The 20,807-nt window shown below is 35.9% G+C and overlaps 1 protein-coding gene across 7 annotated transcripts in view; it reads right to left on the bottom strand.

The window, feature by feature from the left end:
* LOC138940761 (2-oxoadipate dehydrogenase complex component E1) overlaps nt 1-20,807 on the bottom strand; it is a 216,627-nt gene that overhangs the window by 172,595 nt on the left and 23,225 nt on the right. For all 7 annotated transcript variants that reach the window (XR_011448047.1, XM_070309952.1, XM_070309951.1 and 4 more), the window contains exon 4: nt 5,083-5,432. Coding sequence is in view for 6 of the 7 variants with exons in the window: in XM_070309952.1 (XP_070166053.1) it covers nt 5,083-5,432 (350 nt within the window). In the remaining variant the exon portion in view is untranslated. The remainder of the gene's footprint in view (nt 1-5,082; nt 5,433-20,807) is intronic.

Raw genomic sequence — 20,807 nt, 5'->3', positions numbered from 1 at the left:
CATTGATAATTTTTATTTTGGGCTTCATCTGCGGTCATTCCATAACTTTAAAATTTTCTCCTAGTTTGTCCTGTACTGTGGCTTTCAACTTTTTCATTTCCTGTCCAGTTTCACAACCCATGATCACTGTTCCCTTGCTTCCTTTTTTTAGCTTCGTTATTTCCGTCGCCATGTTTTCGATATCTACCTTTTCTTTTATCAATTTTTTTGTAACTTCACTCTCTTGTTGAGAAACTTAGATTTAATAATTATAACATTTTCTTTCTTTTTTTCTTTAACCGCCTCATTATATAATAGCTCTTTTGTATTCCTCCTGTTGATCCACATATTCTTCTCCCTGTATCATTCTTCTCAATTCTTCTAACAGTTTCTGCTTAACATTTCCCAATTCTTTTTGAACTATTTCCTTGACCATGATTTTAATTTCTTCCTTACATGCTGTTTCATCTTTTATTTCTTTTACAATTTTTACCAGTAAATCTATTTTTTGTCAATAGTTAATGATCCACTCGCTTCTGATATTCTATTTCCACTACTTGGCGTCGTAAACGAACCTATAGATCCTGTAGATCCTAGTTTGTTCCTGCTGCCCCCGGCTGCTGTTGATGCTTTCTTCATATCTGGTTCACTTTCAACTGTAAATTTGTCAAATGGGCCAGAACCCGGTACTAATTCTATCATAAATCTTATGCTTGCTTACACATCCTGGATGGTAAAACAGCTTAATACGATTTACTTGATAACAAGACTTGCATGTCACCACCTGATTTTTTATTGCCTTTTTACATGCCGATCTATGCCGCTATAACTTGAATAACTTTCTATCATTTCCTGTGACTATTTAACTGTTTAAAAGTTATTACTTTTGCGGAGCGATGTTTGACACGTCTTCTCCACGGAGAGAGAGAAAGAGAGGGGAGAAATGCGGGGCAGAGAGCGGGGGAGAGAGTGAGGGAGGAGTGGGTGAGAGAGCGGGAGAGAGAGCGGGAAAGAGAGCGGGAGAGAGAGGCGGGAGAGAGAGCGGAAGAGAGAGCGGGAGAGAGAGGCGGGAGAGAGAGAGTGGGTGAGAGAACGATTAAGAGAAGCAGGAAAGAGGGCCGGAGAGTGGGCGCGAGAGAGAGGCGGGAGAGAGCCCGGAGAGAGAGCTGGAGAGAGAGCTGGAGAGGGAGCGGGAGTTACAGCGGGAGAGAGAGAGTGGAAGAGAAAGCGTGAGAGAGAGCGGGAAAGAGAACGGGACAGAGAGAGCGAGAAAGAGAGGGGGGAGAGAAAGAGAGAGAGAGAGAAGAAAAATAAATATAATATCAGGTAATAATATTATTTAGTGTTATTAAATATATTGTTAAATATTATTAAGAAATTTTATTCAAAATTATTAATATTATTTATTTTATTTAATATTAAGAGAGAAAGGAAAGGAGAGAAAGAAAGAGCAAAACAGGATAGTTTATTTAAAATTAAAGAAGAGAAAGAATAAGCTGGGGAGAGCAAGAGGGGGGGGGAGAGAGAGAGAGAGAGAGACCGAAGGGAAAAAAAGAAGAATATTTATGATATAAGCAATTATATTAGTTTATTTTATGACGTATATGATTTTGTGTATATATCATTAAAAATGTTGAAATGAAAAAGAAGAAATGGCGCGTGCGAAGCGCGCGCTTTGTATTGTTCTAGTTTAATATAAAAAATAAAATATCTCCTAAAATATTTAGTTTTCGAGAATCTTATCGTAGTACTTTTATATACAGAATATTGAAACAAATTAATTAGTATAAAAAAAAAATTGTTTTTAAGAAAAGGTATGTAATTATTTACAATGTATTTTTTTAACAATTAATTTTTTCACACTAATTGATTTGTCTCATTACTTTGTATATAAAAATAGTAAGATTATCAAAAACTAAATATTTTACGAGATATTTTATTTTCTATATCAAAGTATCAGATCAAGATATAAAATAATCCAAAAAATACCTAATAAAAAGATACTTTATTATCGTGTTTTGAAAAGCTCTCGAGATAAGCTACAATAATATGCAATAAAAAATGTGGGGGGGGGGTTCTATTTAAAAAAATCGATCACATTGACTTGGCCTTGAAAAGGTCACTCAAGTTCAAGTCCATATTTTCATCATATGGCCCCGTCGATACTATGCAACTTTTGTCTGAAACATTTTTGTCCATCGGACTCAGTTTTCAAGATATTCAGTTCAATTGTTTGAAATGGGACACCCTGTATATATAAATAAATATATATATATATATATACCCAGTCAGCCAGGTCTGTTCTAACAGATATTGCCAAGTGCTTGCTACAAATTATTGTCAGTAAAAAGGCTACAAATTTGGTACAAGAGTTGTTATTACCGATTAAGCTGGCAGATTGCCGGCAAAAATCAAGCAAAACTTGCTAACATAACTACACAGCAAATTGGCAGCAGAAACCGAGCAAAGCTTGCTGACATGACTGACATCAGATTGTCGGCAAAAACTGAGCAGGATCTAGAGTGCGCAATTTGATGGCAAATTGGCAGCAAAAACCGAACAAAATCTGCAGCTTATTACAAAGTATTATAAAATAGTTCAGTCGCTTATCGCTATGCGGCGCGTTATTCATTATCTATACCCGTATTCAAATTCTTGTCATGAGTGTATATAAAGCCTACAAAATGCTAATAATATTATAATATATATATTTCTATCAGTTCAATTTTTGACATAATTCTTATACAGGAAATTCAGATATTGAATTGATTTTTGGCAAATCGGACAGATAATTGTTCGATTTTCACTTATTCAAAACAATTTCTGTCCAAAAAGATCCTTAATTTTATAAATTAAGTTATTTGAATTTACTTATATGTTTTAACATATTAATATATGATTTTATATAATGTCTAATTATCTAATGGTCATTTTATGACCAAAACTTATCATCATTTTGTTACTTAGAGTTAAGGCTTTAAATCTATTTAAATATATACTTTTATATGAATGGCCAAAAGCTGCAGAATTTGTTCGGTTTTTGCTGACAATCTGCTATCAGATTGTCTTGCGCAGATCTTGGTCGATTTTTGCCATCAATTTGGCGTCAAATCATGTCAAGCTTTGCTCGGTTTTTGCCGTCAATTTGCTGTCAGGTTATGTCAACAAGCTTTGTCATCAAAACACAAGCTTAATGCAGACACAGATGGCACTGGATTTGTTACCAAGTTTTGAGCGAATTTGATGCCAATTTGGCAACAATTTGTTATCAAATTGCTATCTGGGTATATATGCCCAGTAAGCAATTTGATAACAAATTGTTGCCAAATTGGCATCAAATTTGTTCAAAATTTGGTAACAAATCCAGTGCCATCTGTGTCCGCATTAAGCTTGTGTTTTGGTAACAAAGCTTGCTAACATAACCTGATAGCAAATTGACGGCAAAAACCGAGCAAAACTTGATATGACGTCAAATTGATGGCAAAAATCGAGCAAGATCTGCGCAAGACAATCTGACAGCAGATTGTCAGCAAAAACCGAACAAATTCTGCAGCTTTTCGCCATTCATATAAAATAGTATATTTAAATGGATTTAAAGTCTCAACCCTAAGTAATAAAATAATTTATAAAAATTAAAATTAATTTATAAAATTAAAGATCTTTTTGGACAGAAATTGTTCGAATAAGTGAAAATCGAACAATTATCTGTTCGATTTGCTAAAAATCAGTTCAATATCTGAATTTCCTGTATAAGAATTGTGTCAAAAATTGAACTGATAGAAATATATATATTATAATATTATTAACATTTTGCAGGCTTTATATACACTCATGACAAGAATTTGAATACGGGTATAGATAATGAATAACGCGCCGCATAGCGATAAGCGACTGAACTATTTTATAATACTTTGTAATAAGCTGCAGATTTTGTTTGGTTTTTGCTGCCAATTTGCCATCAGATTGCGCACTCTAGATCCTGCTCAGTTTTTGCCGACAATCTGATGTCAGTCATGTCAGCAAGCTTTGCTCGGTTTCTGCCGCCAATTTGCTGTGTAGTTATGTTAGCAAGCTTTGCTTGATTCTTGCCGGCAATCTGCCAGCTTAATCGGTAATAACAACTCTTGTACCAAATTTGTAGCCTTTTTGCTAACAATAATTTGTAGCAAGCACTTGGCAATATCTGTTAGAACAGACATGGCTGACTGGGTGTATATACAGAGTGAGTCTGATAAAAAGTCTACCATGTTTTTTTCGAAAATGATTAGAGATAGGGGAAGACATCCATTATTAAATTTGTAGGACAAGTAGGGGCACATATTTTGGTAATCTTAAACTTGACCTTGAACTTGACCTTGAAGGCCATTGAATATCAACTTTGTTTTCTTAGATGAAAACACCCATTTTTTTATTGCATATTCTTCTGGCTTATCTCGAGAGCTTTTCAAAACACTATAATAAAGTATTTTTTCATTAAGCACTTTCCGAGTTATTTTATAGTTTAATCTGACATATTTTGATATAAAAATTAAAATATCTTGTAAAATATTCAGTTTTCGATAATCTTACCGTAATACTTTTATGTACAAAATAAGACAAATCAATTAGTATAAAAAAGACAAATAATTGTTTAACAAAATACATTGTAAATATTACATACTTTTTCTTAAAAACAATTATTTTTTTATACTGATTGATTTGTCTCATTATTTTGTACATAAAAGTATTACTGTAAGATTATCGAAAACTAAATATTTTACAAGATATTTTAATTTTTATATCAAAATATGTTAGATTGATATATAAAATAACTCGAAAAGTACTTAATGAAAAAATACTTTTTTATAGTGTTATGAAAAGCTTTCGAGATAAGATATAAGAATATACAATAAAAAATGGGGGGTTTCCATTTAAGAAAACAAAGTTGATCTTCAATTGACCCTCAAGGTCAAGTTCAACGTCAAGTTCAAGGTCAACAAAATATGTGCCCCTACTTGTCCTACAAATATGGTAATGGATGTCTCCCCCTATTTCTAATCGTTTTTGAGAAAAACGAACTTTTTGTCATACTCGCCCTGTATATGTATGTATAAATTATCTTACCTGAATATTTATTACTTTATCGCTCCATTGTCCAGTTTTATTTCCACCATATCCAGCTTCTTGAATTGCTTGCATAATTCCTCGCGTTTTACCCATTGACACCGGATTTACTATTTCCAAATGCGAGGGGTTTCGAAGCATAGTCACGTGAAGGCTTTTTTGCTCTATGTTGAGTTTGGTGGAACTTATGAGATGGCTAATCACATCTCCTGTACACTTGGTTGCATCCGGAAATTCAGAGAATCCCCATATTTTACGAAATAATTTCTTTGGTGGAAAATTTAATAGCCCGGTTAATACATTAAGACGCCCGCGATGTGCCGCACAAAGAACGACGTGTTCCAAATTATCTAAAATGATAATACATCAATCAAGAAAACCTTTGTATAACATATCCTAATGATATCAAAGAACAATTTATTAAAAAGAATAAGTTTGAACCTCTCTCTCTCTCTCTCCCTCTCTCTCCCCCTTTCCTTTTTCTCCCTCCATCCCTCTTTCCTCTTCTCTCCTCCTCACTCCCACGCCTCTCTCTTCCCCTCCCCGCCCCTTTCTCTCTCCTTTCCACCCCCTCCCCCCTCTCTCAAAAATAGAGGAAACTAGAAAAGCAAGTGAATTTAAGCCTATAAATATGTTACCATTATTTGAAAAAGTGTTACAATTAGTAGTTAAAAAGCAAATTGAAACATATTTGAAAGATAATTGTATTATAACGGAACATCAGTCGGGCTTTAGAAAACAGTATTCGTGTGAAACAGCGATTCAAACAGTCATTGATGAATGGAAATTGATAGTTAATGAGGCAAAAATGGTAGCGGTAATTTTCATGGATCTTAAGCAAGCCTTTGAAACTATAAATAGAGAAATATTATTAGAGAAATTATATCAATATGGAATTTGCGAAATGGGTATAGAATGGTTAAGATCATATTTAAAGGATAGAACGCAGCAGATTCAATTTAATAATAAATGGTTTAAATTGATGATCACAGAATATGGAATACCATAAGAACCTGTATTAGGAGCTTTATTATTAATAGTATATATAAATGATATAATAAAAATCTGTCCAGAAGGATGTAGTATAAATATGTTTGCAGATGATACGTTAATATATGTAATTGCCGAAAGCAGCACGGAATTAGAGGGCAAAATAAATATGGCATTTACTATAATAGAAGAGTGGATGAATATAAATAAGTTAAAAATGAATGCTGGAAAAACGAAATATATGCTCGTCAGAAGTATAAGAAAAGAACTGCAAGGTAATATTACATTGAAATGTTTGGATGGAACTGAGATTGAACATGTGGATATAATGAAATACCTAGGCATAATTATTGATGATAGACTACGAATTAAAGATTATATGCTAAAGAAAATAGGGGAAAAAACGAGTCTTTTAAATAGAATAGGTAATTATATATCAGCATACACTAGATGTATTGTATATAAGACAATCGTAGCACCTCACTTTGAGTATTGTGCGACGCTGTTAATTGATATAGGAGAAACACAGCCGAGTAAATTGCAAAAAGTACAAAACCGAGCTATGAGGATCATATTGCAATGTGATAGACATACCAAAGTAGAGCGTATGCAGCAAGCGCTGCAGTTTATGTCCATAAAAGAGAGGCTATATTATAATGTGTGTATATTTATTTTTAAAATTTTAAGGAACATGTTACCGGAGCAATTAAGAAATAGATTAGAAATTATGGGAAATGAGAGTGAAAGACAAACACGACAAGCTGGGGATATTGCAATAAAATATTGCAGAACAAGGAGTGTGCAAAAGAGTATGTTTTACGGAGTAAAACATGTTTGAAGGAGTTGAAATATATAACGCCTTGCCAACTGAAATAAAGCAAAATAAAAGAATTGTGCCGTTTAAGCATATGTTAAAGAAGTATATTATAATTAATGTAAACTAGATTTGTATTACAAATATCTGAGAAAGCTAATAAAGATCAATCAATCAATCAATCAATCCCTCTCCCTTTTCTCTCCTCTCTTCTTCCCCTCCCCTCTCTCCCTCTCACCAATCCCTCTCTCCCTTCCTATCTCTCCCTCTTTCCCCTCTACTCCCTCCCCCCTCTTTCTCATCTCTTCCCTCTCTCCCTCTCTCCTTTTCTCCCCCACTCCCTCTCCCTCTCTCTCAATCACGTGATTCACGTTTGCGCTCGGCAGCGCTAGTACCGACATAACTTGCTTCCCAGGTAGCGGGGTATCGCCATTATAACGTCATTTTAAGGTCGTTTCTCATCATATGACGTCAGTCAACTAAATAATGACATAACACAAATGTGATATTTTTGACGACATATTATCAGTCACAGAAATAACGTCATCTAATCGTCTTTTTAAGGTTATTTACTGATCAATTAAATAATGTTGTAAATACGTCAATATTAAAATTAGCGTATTTGTATAAGGAAAATAATAAATATTTTATAATATTTATAATGTTTACCATACATGACTTTCTGTTCAAAATCCTTGAAAATACGGTATTATTATATTACAAAACTATGAAATATTGTTTAATATTACTAATTGAATTTGATGTACATGTTTATTTATATCCGAAATTATTATTTATTTAATATTTAATGAAAAATGTTGCTGCGTGGAAGTTTTTTCAAAACTTTACAAAAGGATAATTTACACTTCAGCCGCTAGTTCGTTTATTTACCACTATGCGACGCGCAATGCGTCCCATCTCGTATTTGAGTTTCAGTCATGAGAAATATATAAAGTTTGCAAAGAGCAACTGTGGCAGCAGATTAAAAATATAATTATTTCTATCAGTTTAATTTCTGATGCAATTCCAATATAGGGAATTCAGATATCAGATAGATAATTTAAAAATCGGGCAGATAAATATCCGAAAAAGTTAAAATCATCTGTTTATATATATATATATATATATATATATATATATATATATATATATATATACATATATATACACGAGATGTGTTCAAAAAATATCGAACTTTTGGTTTGCAAAAATATATTTATTTATATACAAGACATTTACTCAAATTTCCTTCAAAGTAGTTTCCTTGGTAATGCACACATTTCTCCTAGCGGTCCCACCATTATTGAGAGCACTTCTGGGACGTATCTGTCAGAATGATATTCAGCTGGGCTGTCGTATTCTGCGTAATATTCTCTCTTGGTTCAAATCGGGTCTCTTTCAGCAAAATTTTCAACTTGGAGAATAGCCAAAAATCATACGGAGACATATCGGGCGAATAGGGAGCTTGAGAAAGCACAGGAATGTGTTTGGCCAACTAAGTCTGAATCAGATGCGAAAAATGGTCAACTCGTTCCATCATTTTGCAACAATTCACAATCCGACAGGCGCTCACTGCACACCGACAGGTCCTCACTCATACACCGACTGCCAGCGACTAACGTTTTGTGCGGGCGGGAAAAAATTCACGCGTTCTCCGAATCAGCCCCGAAAGAGGGCTCTCGTGCCTTATTTGTTGGCGCGGAAAAAGTTAAGGTTCGATACTTTTTGAACACACTTCGTATATATACAATCTATGTATGTATATATATAAATCATATTTATTACATTTGTATTTCCATTAATATATTTTATAATAATTCTATGTTTATTATTTTATTTGATAAAGAGTTAAAAATCCGATGGATTTGTACTATTGAAAGAACGGTAAATTTTGAAAAGTAGCCAAAGATTCAACAATTTTATACGTCATCTTACCATATATTATTAAAGAAATGTCATCATTTTATCGTCATAAATATGACGTCAATGGTCTGTGACTTAGGATCGTCATTTTAACGTCACTTTTATATCGTTTCAAAGGTGAATTTGACATAATCAGTGACTAAAAAACGATGTTATAATGACGACATCTTGCTACCTGTATTGTTGTCATCGCGCGGTCTCCGCGTCGAGTACGCTGTGCATTTCTTCAAGTGATTAAGCGAATAATTAATCGGTAGTGATTAATTGTGATTATCCGTAATAATCGTTAATAAATTTTTTATTTCATCGATTAAGTGCGTGAGTAAAAGTGTAAAATTGTCTATACAATTCATGAATAAAAAAAACTTCGCTTATTGTTTGTGTTTCTTATTATGTGTGTCACATTGGAACATTTTTCTTGCTATACACGGCCGTGCAGCAATTATTTGTGAACAGTATGAAAAATCGAATCTCTATAAAGTAAGAATAAGTGAGCGAGTGAGTCAGTGAATGAGAGAGAAAGAGAGAATGAAAGTGAGAAATTGTGTATGTGAGCGTGTATGTGTGTGTATTACGCGTACATGTTCTCACACACACGCTCATCGCGTGTAGCAAACAGCGCTCGATCAACTGTAGCGAGCGCCTTACGTAAGCGCTTGTATCGGACGATGAGTTGCGCCGTCCTTGCCTACCTTCTGTACTCGTCCCGTAATTCACTAACTATTTCTTTTTTATAATTTAAAAACTAAGCTTCAGACAAAATTTTCGTAAAGAAAAAATTGTCTTAGAATTGATTTAGGAATACGACAAATGTTTAAAGGACAAACGTTTGTTACGGATCACCCTGTATATACAGAATGTTAGAAAAGTCTGGAAACGGTCAAATATCTCAAAAGCGAAATTTTTCTGAGAAAAATGTTTTGAATCAAAGTTGTAGGGTTTTAAAAGTTCTATTCAATGATCATATCCGTTTGACCTTGAGTGGAGGCGTCAAGGCAAGATGAAGGCCAACATGATTTTTTTAAATGGAACACCCCATTTTTTATGACACAGTATTAAAGATAACAGCGAGACGTTTCCAAAACACTACTTAATGACCTATTTTTGTTGAGAATTGTTTGAGTTATGAGCTTTAGAATTTACGGTGCCACCAACATTAGTATTATCCAGAATGTACCACGTGGAGGTTGCATGGTCAAACCTTACACCCCCGTATGTGTGTGTGCGCGCGTGTGTGTGTGTGTGCGCGCGCGTGTGTGTTTGTGTGCGCGTGCGTGTGCGTGTATGTGTAGCAAAAAAAGGTCCGATAACCACATATGATCTCCATATGTAGTGTCCCCAAAAAAATATGTCGACGGGTTTTTGGTTATCGGACCCTTCTTTATCGAAGAAAATTTATTAGATGCTTGATACTAGATCGTATTCGTCATACAAGTAACAAATTACTTGTTCGTAGTATATCAAGTCAAAATAATTTCTTTTGCAAAGTAAGAAATTACCTTTGGTAGTCGCCAACATGGTATTGAAAGGGAAAGAATTACATTATTGATGATGCGAGGATGTGGTGACCGTGTTAGGTCCTTCAAACAAGTAGCGACTTTGTTTAACAATACTTATGCTAGATCATGAACCAATTTCAAAATCTACAGTTCAAAAAAATGTCAGACGGTTCGAAGAAACGGGATCTGTCAAGGACCGCCCGCGGAGTGGTAGATCAAAATCAGCGACACATTTCGGTAAAAATTTGGATGTGATGCAATCATTTGTAGAAAATCCTCATTCTTCGATAAGAAAGGTAGCACAGGCGACTGAAGTTAGTACATTTCCTATTCATAAAATTATAATAAAAGAAAAATGGTATCCTTTTAAAATAAAATTTACTCAGGAGCTAGCGGAATGTGATTTTGATAGAAGAAATGAATTTTGCGATGAAATGATGCGTCGATGCGATAATGATAACACTTTTCTTGATAATATCATTTTTTTCGATGAAACTTCTTTCGAATTAAATGGAACGGTAAATTGTCAGAATTGCCGCAATTGGAGTGACGAGAACCCTCATTGGATGCGTGATCTCCACACACGGTATCCCTAAAAACTGAACGTGTGGGCAGGTTTTTGTGAACGTGGTATTATCGGGCCCTTTATCGAAGGAAATTTAAATGCGAACACTCATCTACAATTATTGCAAAATCAAATAATTCCTGCTATTGACAATTTGTTTGACGGAAATATACAAAATATTTGATTTCAACAAGATGATGCACCGCCACACTATGTAGTAGTAGTGCGTCAATTTTTAACTGATATTTTCCCAAACCGATGGATAAAAAGACGTGGAGAAATAGAGTAGCCCTCTAGATCACCAAATCTTTCTCCATTGGACTACTTTTTATGGGAGTATGTTAAAAACAATGTGTACACAATGAAACCTGATACCTTGGCAGTCCTTAGGAAACGCATACTGCACCAAGTAAACCTTATCTCACCAGAAATGAGACGAAACGTTTTAAATGAATTTTACCTACGATTAGATCATTGTCAAGCAGCAGACGGAAGACAATTTGAACACTTAATTGAGTAAAAACTCGTTTACACATACACACACACACACGCAGCAGAGAGGGTTTGAAGTTATTAAATACTGCGGGAGTGACGAATCGCGGGGTCCTTATCTCTGCTGACACACACACACACACACACACACACACACACACACACACACACACACACACACACACACACACACACACGCACGCACGCACACACACGCACACACACGCACACACGCACGCACGCACGCACGCACGCACGCACGCACGCACGCACACGCACACTCACACACACAGGGGTCCGATCATGCAACCTCCACGCGGTACATCCTGGATAATACTAATGCTGGCGGTACCGTAAATTCTAAAGCTCATAACTCAGACATTTCTCAACAAAAATAGGTCATTAAGTAGTGTTTTGGAAACGTCTCGCTGGCATCCTTAATACTGTGTCATAAAAAATAGGGTATTCCATTTAAAAAAATTATGTTGGCCTTCACCTCGCTTTGACGCCCTCACTCAAGGTCAAACGGATATGATCATTGAATAGAACTTTTAAAACCCTACAACTTTGGTTGGAAACATTTTTCTCAGAAAAGTTTCGTTTTCGAGATATTTGACTGTTTCCAGGGTGTTTCTAACACCATGTATATATAGGATGTCCTGAAACTACCATATTTCGTCTTAATAGAATTAGGTGTGTGTTTGACATTTATTTGTATTTCATTGCAAACACTTCAAAATATTGCAAAATACAAAATAAATAAATGTCAAACGATCTAACAATGCACCCTCCATTGTTATCTGGTAGTTGATCCGCCAGAAGTCTGCCACCCGACGAATATCGGCCGGGCAGTGGCAGAGGCACTTAGCGCCCTTTTTTAATACTTCCACATTACCCGAACGATATCGGAGATGCCGTATAGCCGTTATACGGCTGCTCCGAGTGCTCCGATACCGAAATGCCGCATCGTTTTCCCGCTGCGGAATAGAGGCGCGCACCGTTAATTACCGATCCCGAAAACAACGCGTCATTATCCCCATCAGAATAAGCGATGCAGTTACCGATATGCGCTCGGTATAAAAAGGCCGCCGGATTACATCTCGGCACTAGACCGGTATCTGATCCAGCTCGAGCCGTACGCACGAGATATTCCAAGACCAATCCTGACGCACGCAAATACAACGGAACGTGGGGTTGACGAGTTTGCAGCCTCCGCCGAGCATTCTCGGAATCCGCTTCGTTTGCGTCTCCTCTCGACCCTTCTGACCGAATAGAAAGAGAGCGGAGTATTCGCCGTTCTCCTCGAGGATTCTCGAGCAAACGGTCTACCATCCAACCGCTCCGACCAGACGGACCGTGGGCTAGTGAGTTCGCTATCCCGTTGAGCTTTCTCGACTCCGAACAGTCATCCTTACTCTGCGGAATAAGGGACAGTGAGTTTGCTACCCGATCGAGATTTCTCGATATCCAATCGCATCCCGAACAGCTGGGAATACACGCCGTAAACACCGTCGCGTTTATCGTAGACGCGGAAGAAACCGTCGCGCCGAGACTATCAACACCGCGTTTTTATATACATGGCGCCCGTCATAACAAACACGACCACGCGCCAAACACCTGTCGCGATACAATGGCTGCATTCGGGAAGACGCTATTAACGCTATAAGCACAAACGCTACAATCTTTGTTCGCGGAGCCAATGGCGGGATAGCGATAGTAAGCTCCTCAAACGCAACCGAATAAAATTCGCAACATGGCCGACATTGCAAATATAAACGATAAAGCAATAAATGTTTTTGTTCTTGTTTTCGTTTTTTTGGGAGGTTATGCCTGCGCAATCAAGTGTTCGAGCATGTTCAAGGAGAGAATAAGCGCCAATCAGTGCTAATAGCATCTCGTGCCTCACCTCGAAAATAATAGCGAAAAATAGCTCGAATAATAACGTCACGCTGCTTTTAGAATGGCGTCATCATCGATTTCATAGCGCCAAAAAGCGTTTCCTCGAATGGTCTCCGACGATAATTGCGCCAATAGCGTGCTTCCCGAATGCAGCCAATATTATACGACTTGCGCTAAATTATATTAGCTTCCGCATATTTTTTTAAACCGCGCGTCTGATTACGACCGCGCCCCGAATGTTTCGCGCCCGCACACCGGCGTACGCCCGCTTCACGGGATTTTCACTAATTGTACTTGACTATTGCCGAAAGAGGCGAAAAAAGAGATTTATTAACAACCTTAATCAAATCGTAGTGTCTCACCACTTTCTCGAGCCCTGATCACGACAGATTTATCCGATCTCGCGAAAGTGACCCGTCACAACCTAATTTTATTGCAATTTATTTGTCTCGCATAGTATAGCATAATAAACATTTTTATGGTAACATCGACCACTTTGATAGCTGAAGTTGAAACATATCGTACATTCTTACTTGAATCATTCTTGAGATGCTTTTAGTTCTTACATTCATTATTCGTAAAAAGAATGTACTAATGCAATGCATAGAGAAGCGGGAAAACACATAATAACAATGCTATTGTAAATTTATACGATAATCATATCATAAAACGAGCGCCCCATTCATAAAGCACTTTTTTCACTTGTTATTTCGCCGTGCCTGAGCGCGCGAAATATCAGCTCTGTCATTCGTTAAATATGATCGCTTCCCGTTTAAAAACTATTATAGTCTCGACATTTTTGTATTAGGATTTGCGTCTTGAAATGTTCTAAGGAATCTGCCATTAAGAGAAAATACGGTAGTTTACAGGGTATCCCATTTTATTTTTGTCAGTCAAATATCTCGATATCGCGTAGTTCTAGAAGAAAATGTTTCAGAATTTCATTAATGTAAAAAAATAATTATTTTCAAGAAAAAGTATGTAATTATTTATAATATATTTTTTTAAACAATTATTTGTTTTTTTACACTAATTGATTCACTTACTCATTATTTTGTACTAAAAGTATTACAATAAGATTATGGAAAACTAAATATTTTACGAGATATTTTATTTTTTATATCAAAATATGTCAGATTAAAGTATAAAATAACTCAAAAAGTGCTTAATGAAAAAATACTTTATTATAATGTTTTAAAAAGCTCTTGAGAAGCTACAAGAATATGTAATAAAAATGGGGGGTTCCATTTAAGAAATTAATAGTGACCTACACGTAAGCTTCAAATGACTATCTAAGGTCAAATCATTGCCACCATCTTATGTCACCCTTGAAACCATACAGCTTCTGTCTGGAACATTTTCTTCTAAAACTACATCATATCGAGATATTTGACTTACAAAAATAAAATGAACTACAATATATTTCAGAATGGAGCAATTTGACCGGAATCACTTTTCCATAAAAATGTGCGGGGTTCTTTGCAATTAATGTTGCAAAAAAGGACTATTTTTATGATCTTTGTCATATTATAGCTACAATACATGACGTGCTGGAGAAGTTTTATTACAATTAAAATAAAGTATGTTGTTAAGAGTTTCAACTCTCAAAAGGAATTTTTGGTGTCGATTATGATTAATAAAATATTCATAGTTAAATATGGGGTGTATTGCAGAAGTTAGTTGTGACTTAGGTCATTGATGATTTACCAAATAGCTTTCATTATTATTTAAACTTAAGGGCCTGGGCACATAAAGAACTTAAGCAGTAGCGGTATTCTCTAACGTCTTAGCGACGATTATCGTTGTCGTTAGCGAGCAATAGCCTATGAGAGTTGCACTTTTCACCAGGATTGTCCTTGCCATTGGCTGTCGCTAGTTAATGATACCGAAAACTGTCGATAGCAGGTTACCGAATCCCGCTACGGTAAGACTTAAGAGGATGCACAAGCTCGTCCGTTTTACCGACCAAAACGATTATTATTTTGCACACCGAAATCTTTTTTTTAGTTGAATAGAATAATAAATCCTCTTCCACGATTTAAGTACACATTGAAACAAAGATGAGACTTCACGAGTTTATGTTAAAAACAGAAAAAAACTAAAAAATTACAGTTTTTTTATCGGCTTCTGGCATCAGGTCGGAACAATACTTATGTAATATAAAAGTTTTGCAATGTGTATGTGCAAAATAAGATGTCTCCGCTTAGAAATGCATGAAAGAATATAGATGAACGTTTAGAAACGTGTCTAGAAGCCTAGCAAAAAAGATTACTGTCTGCAAAGTTTCGTGCATATGTGCGTGTGTGCGAGATCGAGGCTCAAGAGTAAAACAGAGCAGTAGATTAGTTGCATGATGTCGCGATAGGCAGAGCTGCAATCTTACATGACAAAGACAGACATAATCGTACTATTTTTGTCTCTTTCATGTGTGTGAGAGTAATATACACGTACGCACTAACATTATTGCAGTATCTTTTCTCTCTCGATTATACGCTCTGTCTCTTTTTAATTATTCACTAGCTATGTACTACGTACCGCTCAGCTTCATGCTCCTCGCATATTCTTTTACGCGTTTACTCCCGTCTCTCTCTCTCTCTCTCTCTCTCTCTCTCTCTCTCTCTCTCTCTTTGCTCGTTCATTATTGTATTCTTTTATTCCCATTATTATATTCTTTCATTTCCTCAACTTTTATTTTCTATTCTCGTCTCTCTACACATAAAAATAAATAAATTTATTTATTTATTTTTATTTTATACAGCATAAATGAGATGTACAATACAAGTTATTTCCTTTTTTTATTTCATTATAGTTAATACAATACATAATTACGTTTCACTATAATTAAATACAACACATGCATATACAAAAATACACGCGCACACGCACACATACATATAAAAATACTTTTTTTATTTATAAAATATCCCATACACAGAACATTGCAATTACATTGCAGCAATGTTACAATCTTGCAAGTTACAATGAAATATTGTTGAGACATTATTGGAATATGGAATTGTAATATTTTATGAGAATGTTACAGCAACATTTCAAAAACATTACAAAAGACAGTTTTTGATAATCGCTACTTCGTTCGTTTACCACTATGCGGCGCGCGTTGCGTTATCTATCCCGTATTTAAGTTTTAATCACGATGGTTATATAAAGCTTGTAAAAAGCGATTAGTAATATTAAAGGTATAATAACTATTTTTATCAGATTAATTTTTCTGATACAATCCCAACACAGGAAATTCAGATATTGAATTGAATGTTCAGAAATCGGACAAATAATTATCCGAAAAAAATTGAAAAATTATCCGTTTATTGTCTACTTAAGATATGGAGTTTAATATTTATATAAATAAAATTTTAATTGTTATGAATTAAATTATTTAATTATTATCAATTTCTTAAACTTGTAAATAATTTATAAAATAGCGATGTTAATTAGATGACAGAAAATTGTTTAATAGTTCCCATTTTTATATAAAAGCAAAAGTTTGATGATAATTTTTTAATATGCAAAATGTTTCAAATTTAATAGATAAATTTGGAGAATATATAAAGACATCCAAGAGAGACGAGAAAAAAAACTCGTTGTAATTGCGTAAATTCACAATCTATTTTCTTATGTCTCTTGAATGTTTTTATACCTTCTCAAAGTTTATGTATTAAATTTGAAGCGTTCTGCATATTTATAGCAATGTATTTAAATATTACAAATACATTGCACTGTAACATTACTGTAGTCTTACATTGAAATATTTCTGAGGGCGGACATTTCAACGTTGCAGCAGGCTTGCAGTAACATTGCAGAAACATTTCGCAACTTCTATGCAATATTACAATGTTTCAATGTAAGATCTATGCAACGTTTTTGTAATCTTTCGGTGCTGTATGGGATACAATGTCTTATTTATGCTTTATAAAATAAAAATGAATAAATTAATTTATTATCATATAGGAAAACAAGAACAGAAAGAATAAAAGTCGAACAAATAAAAGATTATAATAATGGGAATGAAAGAATACAATAAAGAACAAGCAGAGAAAGAGAGAGAGAGAGAGAGAGAGAGAGAGAGAGAGAGAGAGAGACAGAGACAGAGAGAGACAGACAGACAGACAGAGAGAGAACGAATGAGGAGCAAGCGAGATAGCTAACATGAAAGACTTCCGAAGTCTCGCTTGCGAGATTCGCTTTATCTATAAATCTCTCGCGTTATATATCGTTACTGTAAAATTTTTGTTTTTTACGCTTATTGATTCAAAAATAATTACAATGAATTAATGATATTTTACCGATTAAAATAATACCAAACACGAAATCGGATAATTTTTAATCAATTATGTAATTAAAATTACGATTACTTATTACTTATTTCATTAAAAATAATGCAATTTATGTCATCAGTGTTAAATTAACCGCAAAAATGTAATTAATCCATTGCAATTATTTTCAGATATATAAAATGCGAAATATATAACTTTTATTCTCTATAGTAAGGTGACATATACATGCCAAAGATTACAGATAAAGGGAGCCTGGCGAGCGAGACTTCGGAACTCTTTGATGTTTGTCCTCTCGGTTGCTCCTTCATTCTTTCTTGCTCTCGCTTTTGTCGATTCTTCAGCATCGGGGATCTTTCCTTATGTACAAAATATAAACATTTTATAAAATAAAAACTGAAACTTACATTTTGGATGTTATGAGTATGAATATAATTATAATGAATTTGTAACGGGGTTACTTTTCGCGAGTGCGTGGATGAGCTCGGTCGGGATCAGAGCTCGTGAAAAGGTGAGACACACGAAAGATTTAGTTAACAGGTATTGTCTTTATTTGCCTCTTTCGACGATGGTCGATTTACAATAGTGAGCGCGCGGCGGATGATGCAACGCGCTAGATGCAATGCGCGTTCGTTATTCGGTGCGCGATGTTCGATATATCGAACCGCTTATAATATTCGTAAAACCGTGTTTATTTTGACGGCACGCGAAACGCGCAAGAAATCGGGCGCGGTCGTTCGGCGCGTGTACGGCAAGGCCGTGTTTATTTTGACGGCGCGCGGAATATAATGGAATATTACGCGACAGGTATTTCGGCGCGGCGATTATAATTTGCAAGTATCACAACGGTTTTGATCGTTGTCGCGGGATTAAGCGCGTATTCCCAGTGATAGGGGATTGCGATTGGAGATCGAGTACCCTCGACCGGGCGGAGAACTCTCCGTCTCTGCTTCCGTTCGCGGAGTTGAGGATAGCGCGGCGGAGTCGAGAAAACTCGACGGGGCAGCAAACTCGCAAACCCACGGTCCGGCTGGCTGGAGCGGTCGGATGATAGACCGTAATCTAGGAGAGCGGCGAACACTCCGCTCTCGTCGAGCTAGTCGGATTTGTGTCCGGATTTCGGAGACTGCACGGAAACCGAGAATGCTCGGCGGAGGCTGCGAACACATCAACCTCACGTTCCGTCGTTGCTGCGAATTTCAGGATCGGTTCTGGTACTGTATCTCGGAGCGTACTGCTCGAGCGGATTCAGGAATTGTTTTGGTCCCGAGATGCCGAAACGCTGTCTTTTTATACCCGAGCGTCTATCGGTAATTGCGTCGTTCGCCCCCGGGTGGGGATAACGACGCGTTGTTTTCGGCGGGTAATTACGGTAAACGCGTCGCTTCCCCTGGGCGAAACGACGCGGCGTTTCGGCGGGCGACGCTCGGGATCTTCCGGCAGCGTTCGGCTATGCTCGGTCTTCGGCGTAACGGCGGCCGCATAACGGCCGTACGGTTGTTTATCGCAATCGCGGTAATTTAGGTATTAAAAAGGGCGCTCGGCGCCTCTGCCACTGCCCGGCTGGTGTTCGCCGGGCAGCAGACTTCCGGCTGGCTACGTGCCGGGTAACGATGGGGGGTGCATCGTTACAAATTAATAAGATTTTTGCGATAAAAATGATACTAAACACGACATAAATCGTTTAATTTTTAATGAAATAAGTAATCAGAATTATATAATACATAATTGATTAAAAATAATCCAATTTATATCATGTTTGGTATCACTTTAATGGCAAGAATCTCATTAATCCATTATATTTATATTCATACTAATAATACTAATAAAATCCAAAATGTAAGTTTCAGTTTTTATTTTATAAAATGTTTATATTTTGTACATAAGAAAAGATTCCCGATGATGAAGAATCGACAAAAACGAGAGCAAGAAAGAATGAAGAAGCAAGCGAGATGACAACGAACATCAAAGAGTTCCGAAATCTCGCTCGCCAGGCTCCCTTTATCTGTAATCTTTGACGTATACCATATATGTTATCTTATTATAGAAAATAAAATCTCTGTATTTCACATTTTATATACTTGAAAATAATTGTAATGGATTAATTACATTTTTGCGATTAAAATGTCACTAAATATGACATAAACCGGATTATTTTTAATGAAATAAGTAATCATAATTTTAATTACATAATTGATTAAAAATTATCCGATTTATATCGTGTTTGGTATCATTTTAATCGGTAAAATATCATTAATTGATTGTAATTATTTTCGGATCAATAAGCGCGAAAAACAAAAATTTTATAGTAATGATAAGATATATAACGCGAGAGATTATACCAGATATATAAATATGAAACCGGAATTTGCCCATAGATTGCCCTAGCTGTCAATGTAGTTACCGTCAAACCGCGTCATTGGTGCCATTTTCTTGTTTTGACATCTGATAAAGATTTTCAACTCACAACAATACAAGTTTCATACAACAGCATAGTTTTAAATAGCGTTGAACATGTCGAATTTTGTGCCTGGAAACTACGATTTGCGGACAGCATTGATTTTCTGTTACCATTTGAAGAAAACTGCTGCAGAATCGCATCGAATGCTTGTCGAAGCTTACGGTGAGCATGCTCTTGGTAAATCACAGTGCTTTGAGTGGTTTAAAAAATTCAAAAGTGGCGATTTTGACGTGAGAAACGAAGAACGTGGAAGACCACCGAAAAAGTTTGAAGACAGTTAAAACCTGGCGAAACCGTTAATACTGAACGCTACCGACAACAAATGATCGATTTGAATCAAGCTTTGGGTGAAAAACGACCAGAATATCAAAAAAGGCAACACAAAGTGATTTTGCTTCATGATAATGCACCATCACACACAGCAAAACCGGTTAAGGAAACGATTGAGGTGTTTAGTTGGGAAATACTTTCGCATGCGGCTTACTCACCAGACTTGGCTCCATCCGATTACTACTTATTTGCATCGATGGAACACGCACTTGCTGAGCAGCACTTCACTTCTTACGAAAATGTACGAAAATGGCTCGATGACTGGTTTGCCTCAAAGGAGCAACAGTTTTTTTGACGTGGCAGCGACAAATTGTCAGAGAGATGGGAAAATGTATAGCTAGCAATGGGCAATACTTCGAATAAAATATTTTTTATCATTTTCATACAATAAACGTGTATTTTCTATACAAAAATTCCGGTTTCATATTTATATACCTGGTAGATAAAGCGAGACTCGCGAGCA

The sequence above is a fragment of the Polyergus mexicanus genome, unplaced genomic scaffold (assembly GCF_030449975.1).
Source record: "Polyergus mexicanus isolate NDT 795.1 unplaced genomic scaffold, iyPolMexi1.0 SCAF_17, whole genome shotgun sequence".
NCBI classification, from domain to species: Eukaryota; Metazoa; Arthropoda; class Insecta; order Hymenoptera; family Formicidae; genus Polyergus; species Polyergus mexicanus.
This window is presented reverse-complemented; position numbering and strand designations above follow the sequence as displayed.